General features: G+C 40.7%; 2 protein-coding genes across 2 annotated transcripts in view; both read left to right on the top strand.

Annotated features, from left to right (window-relative positions):
• Nucleotides 1-178: 178 nt before the first annotated feature.
• LOC125178534 lies at nucleotides 179-6,215 on the top strand. The gene is made up of 4 exons (XM_047882507.1): nucleotides 179-447; nucleotides 1,551-1,728; nucleotides 2,470-2,758; nucleotides 3,736-6,215. Exons 1-4 carry the CDS (start codon nucleotides 179-181, stop codon nucleotides 3,786-3,788), a joined length of 789 nt encoding a protein of 262 aa, XP_047738463.1. The 3' UTR covers nucleotides 3,789-6,215.
• A 1,291-nt stretch (nucleotides 6,216-7,506) lies between these two features.
• The window catches only part of LOC108668532 (von Willebrand factor A domain-containing protein 7), a 29,070-nt gene continuing 18,506 nt past the window's right edge, over nucleotides 7,507-18,070 (top strand). The window contains exons 1-3 of the mRNA XM_018155767.2: nucleotides 7,507-7,963; nucleotides 9,927-10,105; nucleotides 15,739-15,938. Coding sequence (XP_018011256.2) covers nucleotides 9,975-10,105; nucleotides 15,739-15,938 — 331 coding nt within the window. The 5' untranslated portion in view covers nucleotides 7,507-7,963; nucleotides 9,927-9,974. The remainder of the gene's footprint in view (nucleotides 7,964-9,926; nucleotides 10,106-15,738; nucleotides 15,939-18,070) is intronic.

The following is an 18,070-nucleotide window of genomic DNA, read 5'->3' on the forward strand; positions in this document are numbered from 1 at the left end:
TATGTAGCAATTAAATATATATCCACTCGCCATTTGGTGAATATCTTAGAATTATAATATATGGAGTATGTAGCAATTAAATATNGGCTGTGCGTGCTGCGTGAGGCTGTGCGTGCTGCGTGAGGCTGTGCGTGCTGCGTGTGGGGCTGTGCGTGCTGCGTGAGGCTGTGCGTGCTGCATGGCGCTGCGTGCTCGTGGTGCGTGGGGCTGTGCGTGCTGCGTTGTGCGTGACAATGCTGCCTGTATCACGCACGTGCTGATGGCCCTTGTCTGTCAGGACCCACAAGCATCAGAGCTGCAGCTGCAGCCGTCGTCTGTAGCAGAGCAGGACGAGCTGCAGCGTCTGGCGCAGCTCTACAGCCTCCACCTGAGGGTGGCAGAGGAGCCCCCGGACGCCTCACAGCAACACCCCGCCCCCGCCAACAGCTGCTTCGTCACCAAGACAAGGTCATGCTTTAATATACACGCTCTTCTCTTACTATAGTTAATATCTCTTCTTTTATATATATGCGCATTCTTCTCTTGTTAGGAATAAGGTCTCTTCTTAAATACACTCTCTTCTCTTATTATAAACATTAACCCTTCCTATGAACACGCCATTTCTAAATCATTATAAAAATTAATTCTTCTTATCAACTTGATCTTCTTGAGTTCTTCACTTATTGAGTTCTTCTCCTCTTGTTAATCTTAGAAAGCTGCTCTTTCCCTCTCATAAGAAAGCTCTCTTTTCATCAGCACGATGTTCTCCTGCTATTAACCAGCACTTTCATCATCAGTCCAGTCATCTCTCATCAGACAACTCTTCTTCTCTTATTGCCACGCTCATCTTATCTCATTAACACGCTTTCCTCTCATTCACCGGATTTCGTCTCTGTAAAACAATTTCCATTTCAATAAATATAACCGCCATAATCTTCAAATAAATTCGAGTACGCAAAAAATACTCGGTGTACTGAAGTGTGACGCTTAAGTAACAGAACTAGCTGATAAAGTTTTCAGAGAGTTGAGCTCTTCAGACCATGAACTCCTACCTGATTAACTTTGTTTGTCGCAGGCGGATTTATAAGTCTTTTTCCTCTTCCATATGATTTCCCTTTGTAAAAGGATTCCATGCAACAGCACACTTATTATTGTTCGTTTCGAAAAGTTATTAATTGAAAGCACTTTTGCATGATTACCGTTTTACGTTTATGATGCGTGTATTAATTAATAAAATTGCATTATTGTCAATAAAAATAACAGCACAACAGCCAATCGTGCTTCGGTACCAAGGAAGCTTATTTATTGCTGCGAACCCATGCACTTGCCAGCTCAACAGGTGATGCTCACACCGATATTGTCAGCATGGCAACTGACAATCTGTATCGTTCTTGATTGTAACGGCATCACGACTCTCCACCCTAATTGTAACGGCATCACGACACTCCACCCTAATCGTAACGGCATCACGACACTCCACCCTAATCGTAACGGCATCACGACACTCCACCCTAATCGTAACGGCATCACGACACTCCACCATAATCGTAACCATATTATTTTCAACGCAGGAACACGACCACGACGCAGCAGCAGCAGCAGTGCCTGAGCCCATCCTCGTTCCCAAGCCTGGCGCTACACACGTCTTTTTCTGCCGCCTCCTCGCCGGCGGGCGGCGCCGCGTCCCAAAGCTTTTCGTCCCTCGTGCACTGCTCGCAGTCCCCGTCCCAGCTACCCCCAGCTCTACAAGTCAGTCCCTCCTGCTGTCCACTCAACAATAATTAGCAATTGATTAGCTTGCTCCGGTGCTGTTGCATTAGAGCCGTTGACATAAGTGAAGAACCTTCATTCCTAACTTGAAGGATGGTGTTGTTTGGAACCTACGCGCCGTTTTCTAGCTTAAATTTGAGTGGAAGTTATGGAATTTTAACTTTGTAACCCAGCATTTTATTTGCCTCAGTATATGCTGGATCAATCAATCGCGGCACGAGTGGGAAAGCGCTTGGGTTTAGTTTTAGGTAAAGAATGAGCTTGTGTCTCACTTATTTTCTGACTGCGTTAGGCTACATAAACAATTGTGCTGCGTAATTAAATTTTTTCTCAAAAATTGCCAGGTTCATTGATTTTATTATTTTTGTCCATCATTGACCGCTATGATTTTTCGGTCTTGGGAAATTTTTGCCCAACCTGCAGTTGCTGTTGTATGGGAGATTTTGCTGCGTTTCTGAACGTGTAATTGATCATGTGAATGATGAAATGGAAGTTGAATTTCTTTCAAAGTATTTTATTGATCATAGTTCTAAGTTTAGCACCGAATTTTTACGATCGAACAGGAAATAAATATTAATACTCTATTTCCACTAATACTTTTGTTCGATTGTAATTCATTTTAACCGTTTGAGTGTAACTCGATTGGCCTACGACTTACCTTTCATTGATCATTATTCCTTCTCTGTTGCTCGTAGTTGACTGATGTGTGTACTCCTGCAGGCGCTGAGCCAGGAAGCAATATCCTGCAGTGATCCTGCAGGCGCTTCAAACACATCTTTCCCTTGGGGGTTGCCCACTCCCCTCAGCGACGTCACTAAGAAGCGAAGAAAAGTGCCCACGTCCCCGTCCTTCGTTTACTCGTTCAACTCGCCGCCAGGCGGGGGCGGCTGCAACATCGCTGGCGGCAGCCACGCGTTGCTCAGTGAGGGGGCGACGCTAGTACAGGCGTCCTCTCTCCCGGCACCGCCGCCTCCCGCGGTGGAAGACGCCGTCATGCTCGACCAGACAGGTGCGAGCTTCTAACTGCTTGCATATTTAGCAATAAACTGCATGGAAGTTTTCTTGTGGCTTTTGCTGGTACTAAATGCACGAGAAAGTAACTCTCACGTCACCCATGGATAGTGGAAGCAGTTAGTAATTTCTATCTTATTTTCATGTATTAAAATCCACTGTCAGTGCGGTAATCTGACATAGATACTCTTATTGGCAAGGATTGAACCACGTGCTAAATTTCCAATTTCCTGCGCTACGTAGTGAACACTCTGTTGACCTACCTACAAAACGGGGGAGTGAGTCACATCAGACAGTAATGCGACAGTAGAATAACGAAGCGAACCTATGGCCTGAAAAACGGTTATAAATATATATTTCAATGATACAAGGTCCTAATATAACGGTTATAGCTGTGCTGCAATTAGTCTTGTATTGACAGAAGAAAAGATCAGCGTTACGGAAGAGAAGATCATAGTTACACTAAATATGCGTTGGACCGAAATTAAGGATGATGGCAAATTTTATGTGCTGCATGTCTATTATTTCTGAAGAATTGCAAGAGATAAAAAAAAAATTAGCGTGACGCCACTAACGCGCTTGGCTGATGGTTTTCAACTAATTCATAACAGCTTAATTTGTCAAATTGTGTGGCTCTAACTAGTGTCAGGTGTTGGCAAGTGTGCCAAAGATAAAATAAAAAATGTTCAATGAGGCCAGCAGTTCCTCAATCATTTATGCATGTAACTGAATTTAGTTTTAGATGACAGAATAATCTTGTTTATGGGGATAAATTTGTAACTGAATTTGTAAATATTTTAGTTGCTAAATATCTTATTCTGTGACGAATTTGTGTTATTTAGAATATCTAGTAAACATTTGCCTGCTTCATCTTCAGATTCCTTGATTCCATGAAATTTTTATCCCTTCTGCTCTTATAACACTCGTGCTAAAACTGGCTTCCCACTTGAAGACTAAGAAAGTTTCTCCCTTCAGAGCGTTTGGAGGGCGGGCCTTACCAGGACGGTGAAGATGCGATGGCGAGCTGAAGCTGCGGTTACCTGCAACGCCGCGCATGTGTCGCTATTCCGTCATTCCTGCCATGTGCCCCTCCCCTCCCTCTTGTCACTGTCGTCACCCGCGTCATTCTCTTCACTTTATCACTCTTGTCAACCCCGTCACCTTCGTCTTCATATCCTTCGTTCCCCCTCCACCATGTCGCTCTCTTCACACCGCCCCCTCATTCCTATGTAAGCCAAGGCTGCCCCTTTCGTTGAAACTTACAATCTCTGCGCCGGAGTTGTTTTCGTCGACAATGCTGCTTTACCTCCATACTATTCTCTCAAATCTCTGTTGTTCAATTTCTGTTCTTTGTGCGACAAAAATTTTCTATTATCTGATGAATTTGCTTAGAAGTCAAAACAATGGATAAGTTTTACTGTCGTGTCACAGCATTTCTCTGATTTTCGGTTCTTCATTCGAAAATATTAATTTAAACTACGGAAAACTAATTTTAGTATCAATTCCGTCTTATTTCCTTAGAAAGATTGTTGCATCTGAAAGTTGTATTTCTAATACTCCTGCTTTTCGCCCTTACGACTGATTCTAAATAATAGGGAAGCACAAAATGTAACAAGAACAAATCTGTAATATTTCAAGCAAGCTTTGGGATGTAATACGTCTGGACTGCTTTACATTCTCAGGCTGTTAGATGTGTTGTGTTTTATTTATATTAATGCATGTATATATTTGTATGTAAAAAGATTCTAATGAAAATTTTCGATGTAAAAAAATTTTTATGCTAACAAGGAGCTCTGCCATTGACGTTTTTTATATGTGGGATGAAACAGTCGCATAAATTACGTACGTTTATACATAAATGTCGTGCTTGGCACTCAAACTTATTGCCATTCGCATGTTTATTCTCCAATACTAATTGGTATCGTGATTATTATTATAATCGAAAGTTTTGAATCTTTAGGAGACTTTATGTTCGTGGAGAGAAGTTCTCACGAGGACTCGCGAGTTGTCTGGGTCGTGTATTGTGTTCCCGACACTAAATACCTCCGGCGTCTGCATGGCACCATCGTTTCCACAGCAGTTAATAGATTCGATAATTTCTTCAACTTTTATCGTGTTTCCATCAGCGAGCCTTCGACAAGTTTTCTTAACTTCTCGAGGTGCCCGCATATCGTCTTCCTTATAGAAGCAACACTAGGCACATTTAGCCTGTGCCGGTCATGCTGGATGTGTGACTGCATGTGGAGCGCCATTTTGGCTTTTATCTTTTGCAAGTACAAACTTGTGGCTTTCAGTAATAGTTAATCGTATTGGGCGTATGTGCTTTTAGCCAATTGACCTATGGATGCTTTAATAATATGTTTGAGTAAATGTGCATTACTAACCCAACATTTTCTGATCTATTTCTTGCCTTTAAACGTTATTTTCCTAGTAATCTTGCATTGAGTTCGACCCTCAATCCGACAACCGGTGAACGATTGTTTGGTCTAAGCCACTCAAACTTGTATCGTGACATGAAACGGCGCTTTGATGACCAGTTGGTGCAGGCAGATTATCAGGCTGGTTCAAATTCATTGCCCTCAGCAGATGAATTAGCTCGTACGAATTAGCTTAATAAAACAATTACGAATAATGTCGTCTGTTAATTAATCTGAACGATAACGTGCACTAATCACAAACAGTGTGCACAACCGAACCTTCACTGCCGCTTGCCACCAATTCGCGTCTGTCCGATATCCGTTAATCCAGTCCTGATCCGCTCTATGAAATTCAACCTCCTATTATGTTAATTGCATCGTTTGCACGGCTATCTGCTAATGGTACTTCAGTGATGGTTTCAATAGAAGGATAACATCGCGTAAGTAACTTGCAGGCATAAGAAAACAACCGCAAGGATGAAATTGAAGCCAACTAAGCGGGGCGTTAGAGAGGAGCACGAAATTAACTTGCAAACAGGAAGTGTCACGTCGCAGTCGCAACTGCTCGAGATAACTAAGCAAGAGGCACGTCGTGCGATCGTGGGCAAGGCCGCGTGTACCGGGTAGCAGGCTGCAGAAATGTTCGTCTTATCTCACGTACTTGAACACTAGCTTGGACAGGAACCCACGTTTCAGAAGTGAACGAAGTGCACGTTCTTTGAACAATTACGATACTAAAATGATTAGCGTAAGATAGAAAAGTTTTGAGGACTGTAATTTAATAGATTCATGCAATTTGGAATGTTCTTCCGAAAAAAATCTGGGCTAGACAACGTATCGGTGTGGGGAAAGAAGGAAGAGCAATTGAGAAGACATCAGAAATCTCGTGGATTACTGTTCATTTCAAGCATTCACATGATTCCGTTGAAAGTCAGAGACTTTAATGAAACTATTTGAATTCCAATAAATAGATTTCGGGACACATAAATTTGTGTTGCTTGTACACAAATAGCACATGTTTAAAAAAATTCTGTTCTATTTCTCGTTTCATTTACCCATAAACAGGCGAGATATTCTTAGTTAACACAGGTTCATTAAATTACTCTGATCAACTACATTTCTGATGTTTGAAGATTTACGGTAGTTTCCGACATGATTTGTTACCTTCAGCAAACTTGATGAATTTATTTCCCGTTCTATCATCTATATACGTGATTAGAGGGTAGCGAAATTGTCAGATTCGGTCACTGAAATTCCTTAATCCCGTGACTGTAGTCGTAAGTTGGACAGCGCCCGCCATTGGGCTCATCTTTGGTATTTGGTCGGTCACATAGCAAAAGGAAACTGACTAGCAGCTGCTTCTACGAAGTTGACGCGTCCTTTTGAGGTCAAGTTCTTATCTCAAATATTTTGTAAGTATAGGCAAATAAATGCCTATAGTTGCAATAAGGGCGAGATTTTGGTCAGACATCATCGACAATAATGAAATGAAAACTACTTCTCATCAGGATGATCAGGAGCAAACTCGATTGCAAGTTTACTGTTAGTTTGATCTTTTCGTGTAGGTCTGTGATTGGTAGCTGTCCATTAGTTTCGAGGTGTTTGGTTTGCTAAAATTGAATCCGTACGTGTTAGTATTAGTAACCGCGTGAATATTGCACAGTCAGCGTCGTGGAGTGTGGACTAGTGGTCGTGGTCGCTGCCACTCGCACAAAGCTTATCGGAAGATTGTGCCTTTCTGTTCTTTCAAAGAAATTCATTCTCGTACACTGAACCAGTTATTCTAGTATTGATGCATTATTTTCGAGTGTATTTGAGTGGAGCAGCATTTCATTGCAGACCCTTGACGCTAGCCTATTCCGCGTGAATCGTTTGCCAGAAACTGGACGTTAGTAATATCTCGGATTCATTTCCTTCTCTTGCCATGCTCAATTTTAAACAGCGCCAACTTTTAATTTTTGCGCCGTAAATTCTTGGTAATTCCCCGAATAAAAAATGACCGTGAAATTATTCGTTTCTAAAGGGGCGCTCGATCTTTTAAATTTAGCCACCAAAATCGAATTGTGTTCAATTGATGGTGCTGTATCCATCTTCACTCTCGAGATGATGATCCTATAAATTATTGTTTCAAAAAGATACAGTAACTAATTAGGACCTATAAACGAATTAGTCGTCGTTGGAAGTGTAAAACAGTAACCATGAATTTAGCCGGAAGAATTGTCAAGAATACGCGTATGAATTCATTGTTTTATTCAACGAATGTAAGTAATACTTGAAATTCCTGTAATAGTAACATTATAAAAGAGAAATTGGAACGGATTTGTCGGCATTTCCAGTAATGTATGAAATTCAGGCTGCTGCTGCTGCTGCAAATTAGCTGAAAATTCAGTCTACTGGCTCTGGAAAGGAGAAAATGTTTCCATTAACCTTCTCCATTTTGAGTAAATTTTCTCATTTTAGCTCTTCATAGCGCTTCACATAAACACGCTAAAGTTGCTGTATTTACAAAGAAGTATTATTTTGAACACCATTAAGTAAAAATTAACGCTTTCTCAGAACAATTGATTTGCGCTAGCGTGAATTCCCTTTGTTGATGGAAGTTCTTCTTGTGATTATATCCCTGGTGGGGGGCGCCATTGGGGTTCTTGGGGAGGACGGGGCTGCTGGAGGGGCACGGGGATGTGCTTGGGGTCGCGTGCCCCCAGTTTGATCCCCGGACCCCAGCCTGGGATCACGTGGCCATCACGGAGGAGGGCGTGCGACGTTCGCTGGTCCAGTACTTCAAAGTGAGTAACCCTGCCGCTAAACCCTGCAGTTAAACCCTGCAGCTAAACCCTGCCTCTAAACCCTGCAGTTAAACCCTGCAGCCAAGCCCTGCCTCTAAACCCTGCAGTTAAACCCTGCAGTTAAACCCTGCCGCTAAACCCTGCAGTTAAACCCTGCAGCTAAACCCTGCCTCTAAACCCTGCAGTTAAACCCTGCAGCCAAGCCCTGCCTCTAAACCCTGCAGTTAAACCCTGCAGTTAAACCCTGCCGCTAAACCCTGCAGTTAAACCCTGCAGCTAAACCCTGCCTCTAAACCCTGCAGTTAAACCCTGCAGCCAAGCCCTGCCTCTAAACCCTGCAGCTAAACCCTGCAGTTAAACCCTGCAGCTAAACCCTGCCGCTAAACCCTGCCGCTAAGCCCTGCAGCTAAACCCTGCCGCTTAAAGGTTGTACTTTCTCTCGATTTTATAACCCCTGAGATTTGTGATTAATGTGCATAATTAATAGGGAAATGTTAGCGTTGACATTACGTCGTCATAACGTTACCTGGACGTATAAGTTTAAAGATAAAATATAACCAGGTTCTTATATACTTACCAATTACTTCTTTGAGAAATAGATGATGTAATTGAACTAATTGAGGGGAAGAGCATTCTTATTTTATTATGATTGCATGATCTTTATCGACTATGTCCTTGTAATAAAATAAATCCACGGGCAATTTGTGGATCTGCGATCAACAGATCATTACTCATGCAGTTGTGAATAATTTCACAGTTAAATCGAATTTTCTCTTTTGAATATTGTCAATATTCCAAGATGCAATTCCAGTCTATTTGTATATGACTCAAATCAATCTTTCTTTTATAATCTGTTGCGTTCTCACAACGATAAAAACAGTCCCAGATTATTATATTTTCACTACTATATGCTTCCGAGTTAGGATGGAATTAATAGCGTTTTATTCTGTAAGGAATGACTACGTAATGGTCTTAAGCTCCATTATGCGCTCATCCGCTTAGGCAATAATTTTGGACAAGCTTTATGCAAATCATTGTCTTTAACAAGTCTGGAACTAATGCAAATCAACTAAACGATGCTTGATGCAAATCCAATTATTGGATTCTGGTCTGTTACAGAAAAAGTCTTACGCACTTGATATCATAGGCATGGAGTTTATTGCGTATCGTTCTTTATGTGGGATTTTCCGAGATGCTGAGCTAAAAACTGTTTCTTCTGTTCTGAAATTTTTTCAATTTCTTTCTTCTTTTATTCATTTTTTATTGCTACATAATCCTGTTAGTTGCGCATTGTTTCAAGCTTACTTAGCTTTGATACTAACAGGATACTACCTCTAGCGAAGGGAAATTTCACCTGTCACAACACAGGAAAAGTTGTTATTTTATACTTTTATTTCTGTGAGTCAGCTTGGTTTCAAGATAGATTGTTATGTATCAACAACAGACTTTGAATGAAATTTTCGTGTTTAAATTAAAATAAATTTAAAATAATAGTAGTACGCCTGCATACCTCTACGCTCTAGCCCAGCAATAATCGCATGGCAATGAATTCGCCAGCAGAGTCTCCAGCGATCTTAGGTTTGATTGTGGTCTTACTGAGGGGGCGGGTGAGGAGGCAAAACAGGAAGGCCGAATGCAAGCAAAAACGACATCTACTTAACACCACAAATGTCTGAGTGTATACTGCTTTGTACACTTGCTAACGGCATGTTTCATGGTGCAGAAGCCTAACAGGTCTCCGTCATGCATATAAAAGAATATTGTTTTCTAGTTCAACTAGATTAAATGAAATCGGCCCGGAGCAGTTCCATTAATCTGGGACCGATAATCTTCATCTTTTGAGAAGTACTTGATTTACTGTTTAACTGCTGGGTATTTCGTTAGGAATTACGTGTAAATTTTCTACTGGATTTTATTATAATTAAATTTAATGACACGTTGTTACGTTTCTATTACGCTCCAGGAGGTACCTAATGCAAAAACAAAGAGGGTACTCGACTACCGCCGTGGCATGACGCTGGAAGAGGCCTACCGCGCATACCACGATCCGAATGTACCTACCAAGCGCCTCCTGCTGGCCCTGCAGGATATCGCCGACGCTGCAGCGGACACCCACGTCGGAGGCATGGGTGCCCAGCCAATGTAAGTAGCCAATACGAGTTTGTGGCCCGAGTACTATTACAAACGGTATAAGAGACCAAATGATTTCAGTGGCGTGAGACTTACGGTACAATGTAACCAACGAGTCATCCCTAGCTGTAACTCAAATTTGTAAGAAGTACTTGCAGTAAACTTAGAGTTGCAAGAATATTTGCCTGCATGGCCATGGGTTATTTGAGTCATTGCAACTTAAATTAAATGAGTGTTTTTTTTATTTAAAAGTGTTTTTGCACATTATTTAGCTGTATGTTATGGTATAAAACGGAAGAACTGATTGCCTTTTCATGTCCAGTATGATGAGATTTTTAAGCGATAAGTGGAACGAATTTGTCACTTTTAAACAGAGATGCCGACCATACAGTGAATAAATGAGTGGGTATCAAAATCAACAACCGATGTTGTATAAACGCGTGCAGGATCATTGAAGCATGCCGCCTGGGCCGAACAAAGGGATGTATTGAATAGTGGTTAAGGTGAGCACAGGAAAAACATTTCAATAATTTTAGAATTTCTTTTTATTACTTGCAACAAGTCGAATCTGTTAGAGAGATTAGGTGGTATCAATAGTAGCAAGAGGGAGTCGCGAAAAAAAAAACGCTTTAGCCTCAGGTTCTGATGTGCATTAATTGATGAAAGAAGGACGGAACGTCAAGAAATGATTGCCACGTAGACTGTGAAATTTTGGCTCCGAAAGTAGAAGTAGATTCGGCTTTCGAAGCTCGGTAGATAGTTCGTTGTGAAGAAAGAACATAATCATCATATTTGAGTTCATCAATCGTCACACAACCATCACATCAGTGATGAGTTGAAGGGGTCAAAATTCAAACCTGAGACTTTTTTGCCAGCGGTCGGATCGTGATCAGAGATCATGACAAGAATGAGAAGTTCTAAATCTGAGAACGATGGCCTTATGGTTGCTTCGTCACAATACAAGCACAAATAAGTCATGACAATATTGAGCGCAATTATGTGGAAATACAGTAGTGAAAATTATCTATTGAGCAAAAATATCGAACAGTAAAACTTGGGCAATTATGTGTCCTATACCACGATTTCTAATAATAAATTCTGCACTTGGGGCAGAACAATATCTTGCGAGGCAATTTTGTCAAGATTACGTCTTACCTTCTTTATAATTAAGACCAATTCAATTTAATTAATTAAAACTTTGTAAGCTTAGCAAGTGTATGGAGATGTTGCTTGCACGGTTCTCACAGCTAGTGAGCGATGTATCCTTGCGAATTCAGTTCTTTTGATTGCAAACGCTTGGTCAGCAGAAAACACTATAAGCTCAGCGAATTAAAGCTGATGAGTTTCTTAACGAGAATGTCGAGGCGCGATCAGCGAGTACACGGCATTCATTATTGCGGTTCCTAATGATGTTTTATTTATTTATTGTTTACATCACCTAGGCAGAAAATGATCAGATTGGTTTAATAATCGAGTAATATGAGGGTGATTTGGTAAAAATATTGTATCTCAAAATCTCTTCATTGAACTTGTGTTAGAGAAACGTTTCATGTACGTAAATTCTATATGTTATAGGAGACTGACAGTGTTTGATAGTATATAAGTATTTTAGGATATTCGACTGAAAATTTATGAAGTATATTCATCGTATCAGTGGTACCATTGTGTAAGCGGAGATGAGGTATCGTGAAATTTTACAACTATATTGAGATGTTGTACAAACATTAAGAGTATTATTTCACTCGCTTTAAATAAAAACGTTGATTTCATTGGAGGAGAATGCAAAGAACGAACAAGATGTTATCCTTACGATCGTATCAATCATTATCGTGAACTGATGATAAATTATCTAGCGTATCATTGGAATTGGTATCATTGTATTATACTATGCAGTTGATCAGAATATTTCTGCTATTATCAGTACATTATTCCCTACGAATTGAAATTGAATTAAATCCTCCTATAAATGTAGCTGAAATCAAAATTGGCACCGAAATGTTTCGATGCAATAGAGAGACAAGGAAAACTGCCGAGGTTACTCAAAAAGAAGTATTGGCATTGACGTCTCAACAAGCTTGATGTCATTACGATGTCTCGGTATGAGATCGAAATCAAACGATCCCCTTTATGTGAAGCTACATTTATAGAGGCCAAAAACGTATGGTTATTGCAAAAGAGCGGCGTTGATTCGGTTTTGCAGTAATTGATAATTGGCAATTTCATTTCTTTTGTGTTAAGGGATCGATCCTCGATTTTTTTCAAAGTTCAGTCGACTTGAATATTATATTTACAATGAGAATTTTTGGTGTCCTTCATTCCAAAAACGGTCTAAATCAAGCTCGCGTGAAGTATTGCAGGAATAATTACACCGAGATAGATAATAAATGCGTCTGACTTTTTTTGCACTTTATTTTGTAAACGTCAATTTCCCTTAAATTCATGTAATGTGTTGAGCATTAAAATTCTCCTAACTTCACTCGTGTAGATATAAATTCCAAACAGTGTTACGTTACAAAAAATGAACCCTCGTGTTTATGCTTATTATATACTTATATTATTTTTCGACTTGCATGAAAATGAAGAAACGTCATTTTAAAATTTAAAGCTGCAAGGTGACTTGGAGGTTTCACAACAGGATATTTTTTATCAAAAGTTTTGTTTGCGATGGACCTGTTTGTATACGAGTGCGTTTGCTCTGTCCAATTCCTCGGAATGCTCAGGCATGAAATGAAATTTGCTCCAAGTCGTCAAAGGGAAAAAGTAATTTTAATATTCAAATGGTCAAAGGGAAGTAGTGATCAAATGCTGTATTTTTCTAATCTTAGATTAAAAAATCAAACGTGTTCTTCTCGAGGTGAGGTCGTGTCAGTGCATAGTTTACGAGATCGTTGCTCTCTGTAGTATCCCTGATAATCGCTGTCGAGTTATCATAGCCCAGAGATATTCGCCATGCTGCTCTTAACGTTGAGTTGACAGTTTAGGTGTAGTGAGAAGGAGACATCTTCACAAGGCGGAAGCTTCGTGCCCGTGCCATAAAGAAATATAATGGGCGCGTTGGTAAATGAGAAACAGCTAGTGGGCAGTTGAGAAGGCCGTCATTATTTAGTAATCAATGCCAAAAGTATTCGTCAGCCTGCATGTCGAAAGGGTTAGCCGTGAACCCATTCCTCAGGTACAGACATTGTAGTTGACTAATGTAGGTTTTCTAGGCACGAGGCTGCAAGTCTCTAAAGTCTAAAAGAATATTCTGACAATGACAACAAAACGGAATCAAAGAATTGAGCTTAGCGAATCACAATTGTCTTCTTGTCTTAGAATGCAATAAGGCAGTTTCTAATTGGAAGCTCGCTTTATTTATTCCGAAATAAGTGCGCATTTGTATTAAACATATCTTGTTAATTGCTTATTCTTCTGTATTTTTTCGCTTTCGTACTTAGTATTCCCTCTGCACAGCCATTGCTGTAAAATGTAAATGAACTATTGTTCATTTCTTACCATAACTGGCTCAAGACGTTCAAGAAGGCACGTTTAGGCCAAGACTCCAGGAATTCATGACGGAAAGTGGAGTACATGAAGGAGAAAATGAAACACTTTTACTTTTAAAATTAAACTGGGAAAATTAAGGCACATCTTAAGGTGAACAACATAATTGTTACGGACACGATACAAATGAATAAATGTAGAACTTCAATTTTATCCTTATGAAAACAGCACTCTTATTCTTGATTTTCGAACCGCATAGAAATTAAGTCTTCAATCGCTGTTTTAACCTTCCTCCTTTACCACGAAACGTTGATCCGTAGTGCGATCCCGTTGAGTGGCTCTTCCCATGTCGCGACCTTAACAATCTCGAAGGTTCTCTGCCGCAATGACGGTCGTATTGTTCTAAGTGACCGCATTATATATGGTTGTCGTTTTTTAGCTGTAGCCTCGCTTTTTGCATGATGTCTCAAGTTGCGCATGGACGTAGAATTGTTAGCGGATATGGAATAGAATATATAGAATAGCGATTTCAGCGTTTATTAGGCCGTAGGCTTGTTGCCGATTCTTAACACCGCAGAACATTCGCAGCTTGTTACAGTCTCGAACTCACAACTCACTGCTCCAATTCTGCTGTGCTTATAATAGGAGGCGCATGACTGTGAAAGCATCGGAACGTCAGAGCAGCGACCTTGAACTGAATGCGTGCGCTGTCAGTGAAGATCGCGCTATATTGACATAACATAGTCGAATTTTTGCTATGCACACGAGTCGCGCAGCAGTGCTACTTACGGATTGCAGTTTATCAAGTGCCGTGGTCAGAAGTACATAGTGTGGCATTACCATATTTCAATCTGGTCAGAACGAGCGCCACCACGAGGGCCTCGAGAGAGCGGCTGACACTACGTATTCGTGGTAGAGCGCCACGACAAGCGGTGGTGACTTTTCCAATGTGATTGTTCATAGAAAGTTCTGAGTCCAGTAGAATACCGAGGTTGCGAACCGAAGACGCAGGCATGACGAACTCGTTGCCCACGCGAACAGGGTTGGTAGGAAGCTGATGCCGGCGCAGAGCAGTCTCAAACCAAATAAAATCAGTTTTTGATGTATTGAGCTGGAGCTGGTTGTTGGGCATCCAGTCCGAGACGGCATCCATGCAGACAGACATCCAGTTCTGCAGCGGTGCAGCGTCAGCAGCTAGGATTATCTCGCAGTTTAATCACTGCTGGTGCTGCCGTACATAAATGGCCGTTGGCCGTACATAAAAGGATGTTGGCCGCACATAAATGTTACAAAGTCGCGGTCGTCATTTGTAGATGTCATAACCGTTATCATAGCTGTATCGACGAGTCCAAGTGTCTAGCGACCGGTAATATACAATGGAGTTCATAACATAAGTAGTTTCATTATTCGCCCTCAACTTCGTTCTGAAAAATTCTGTGCTTTCATATGCGAAAAAAACGTAGTTCCAAATGAAGGATTAAATGTCAAGTTGGAAGTACAAAGATGCCAAGAATAGTTCAACGCCATGACATCAAGATTTAAAGTTAGATGAGGTACAGGTACCGAAAAATGATGTCAAGAGGCCAGACTCCGCCTTCGCTTTCTTATGCATACGCAAAGGCATTGTCAATGTTAAAGAACTTTCAAAGTAAATATTTAGCTCCATCAATGACGCTTTTGGACAGTGCAAGTTGCAATTTCATTAGGCAGGCGCGCCACAGTGTTGACAGGTGGTGAACAAACCGGCATTCCGTAACCCAAAATCTCTGCACAAGTTTTGAGCATAACAAAATTACTACCTTTTAAATTTTACCCACACAATATTCAGAAAAACTAACAAAATGAATTTGCATTTGAAAGAATGAATTATAAAATATACATCATCCAGGAGCTGCGGCTCTGTTTCATTGTAACGCGAGGACTGCTTCTTAAACATCGCTCTTAAAGAAGCCGGGTTAAAGGATGATAAAACTATACTGAATTGGTCCTGTACTAAGCCCTCTGTTGAATCCAAATACTTTCCTGCGAGATAAGTTTGAGACATTCAACAGTACTTATTAAGGCAATAGTTTTAAAATTCAGTCCTCTGGTATCTAAGTATTATCAGTCATTAAGCAGGGTATACGTAAACATGTAACCTGGCATTCCATCATCACCATCAGGTACCACTTCAACAACGAACAGTTCGCGGCGTCACATGCGGTGCTGCAGGCGCGGTGGGGGCGGCTAGTAGGCGCGTTGAAGACGCGTGAAGTGGCGGCGGCGAGGTACCTGCTGGGCACGTCGCTCGCAGCCTTGCAAGACTTCTACTCGCACTCCAACTGGATCGAGCTGGGCCACGACTCCATCCTTGAAGGTCTTGGTGAGTGTGTTGCAGCGGTTGAGCCACACGGTTCATCAATCCCACATCTAATTCATCTGGATTCATTCCAGGCATCTGCTCACAGGCCATGCGATGCGTCTCTTCAGTCGTAAATTAACACCAATTGAAAATTTCTGAATCATACATAACGTTTGGTGTTCATTATTGAAGATTCTCTACTTACTATAGACGGAATAAATTGAAAACCTGGCGTATAATAGAGTTACATAAACAGATAATATGAAATTTGCGAACACAATGAAATTAACAACTATAAGTTGATTGCATTTTTTCGATAATGGTTTTTTGCAAGTCGATTAACACCTGACATGGCAAGTGTCACGGCCTCAGATAACTTTCTAAAGTGATTTCAGCCACGAGTTGACTTTCGCAGGTTGAACAAAGAAGGTAACCTGATCAAGAATCTTAAGGGGAGCGTCTCAGGTAAAAAATATCTCGGATATCACTGGACGGATCGATTCGAAATTTGGTACACGTATGTAAAACGTAATTCTGTTTTTTCTTGTTCGTGTGAATTTTTCGAAAAATTGAGAGTAAACTTAGAAAACGGCCAAAAAGGGGATACTGTTAATCAGTCCTGTGATTTTCAGGCTACAACATCGAGACACATATCATTCGATGCGTAAAGACCATATCTAAAAACGTAACTTCGGCTTATTTTTAATTTCTCATTTTTGTGAGTGTGGGAGCACTTTTTCCGAAATGTTTCGAAATTTTTCGATTTTACCTCCGCCTTCCCCCTTTTTGCAAAATAAAATTCGAACTATAACGAACTTGAAAAAAACCCTAGTTACGTTTGTAGATCTTTTATTTGCGAATCGAACGGTATATTTCTCATTGATGTAGCTACAGAACGCTAGGAGGAGATAGGTTTCAAGTGACAATAAGTGTGAATGTTCAGTAGAGCCCGACAAAGTCTCGGGCGCCTCGAAATCGGCATTCGAGACTGCAATGAATGCGACTAGACGATACTGGAGCTCAATTTCTGTCAAGGATGGTGAGGGCGACGGTGCGGGAACCACCCCGTACGACTGCCGCAAGGTTACTGGAGCTGAGTGTCTGTAGACCAGCTATATATAGTGCAATACGGGAATTATTTCCTATGTTAAATGTGAAAAAACTGCCCCACCTCCCTCCCTTGCGGAATCTGTAGTGAACGCATAAATCAACGTACAGAGATGGTTTTGATACCGTTGGATAGGTCAGAGTGTCAGCTTTAAGATGAGACTAAAAACCGGAAAAGCCGAAATTGTCGGTTTTGGACCCATACGCTCCCCTTAAAAGAATCTATCACGAACATAAACTTAACCTGCAAAATTTTTAAGAAATAATTTAGAATGCGGCCTTTTCAATAATAGATTTTATTAATAACAAATCAGTCAGTTAGTTTTTAGATTCGTGAAAATTTTTAGAGTAAACAATTGAATGAAATACTCTGAATGGTGGATCAAATAAATAAAATAAACTCTTAGCAACAGATTAAATAACTTACGAAGATTACTGCACGCAACTCGAAGATCATAATCACGCAACAGTGTACGGAGATGGAGCGTAAATTAATATTCGCGGCCAGATACGCCACCTATAAATTTTGGAATTCAAGGTGTGCCGATATTTTGTATCGAGCCTAAGAGGTTTAATGGGCAATAGGCATGTCAATGTTTCTGAGGGTAGCCTAGAATTGTACGGTCATGGGGGTCATGTTTTAGAGTCTTGGTTTATATTTTGTTTTGGAAACAAATGTCCTATTAGCGGTCGGAATTGTTAAGGCCACCAGTGGCGAATGATTGTGGTTTAACTCAATCAGTTTTGTTTGGTCTCTCATTTCCAATCCAGATTAACAGTTTAGAACTACGAGTGCGTGTCAATAGAATCGAGTAGATTTTATTGCGCGTACGTTTACTTCTGGTATTAACTAGGTTTTGTATGAAACTGTCAAATCCCATACTGTAGCATGCAGGACTGATATTTGCCTCGCTTTGGAAGCGGTCCATTCTAGATTTCAAGCCGCCGTACTCCTATAAACACGACTATTTATAAAAATTTACAAACAGACCTGTCTTCGGAAGTAGTCTCACTATAGTAGAAAGCCAATAATTCATCCATACCAT

The sequence above is a fragment of the Hyalella azteca genome, unplaced genomic scaffold (assembly GCF_000764305.2).
Source record: "Hyalella azteca isolate HAZT.00-mixed unplaced genomic scaffold, Hazt_2.0.2 contig10616, whole genome shotgun sequence".
NCBI lineage: Eukaryota > Metazoa > Arthropoda > Malacostraca > Amphipoda > Hyalellidae > Hyalella > Hyalella azteca.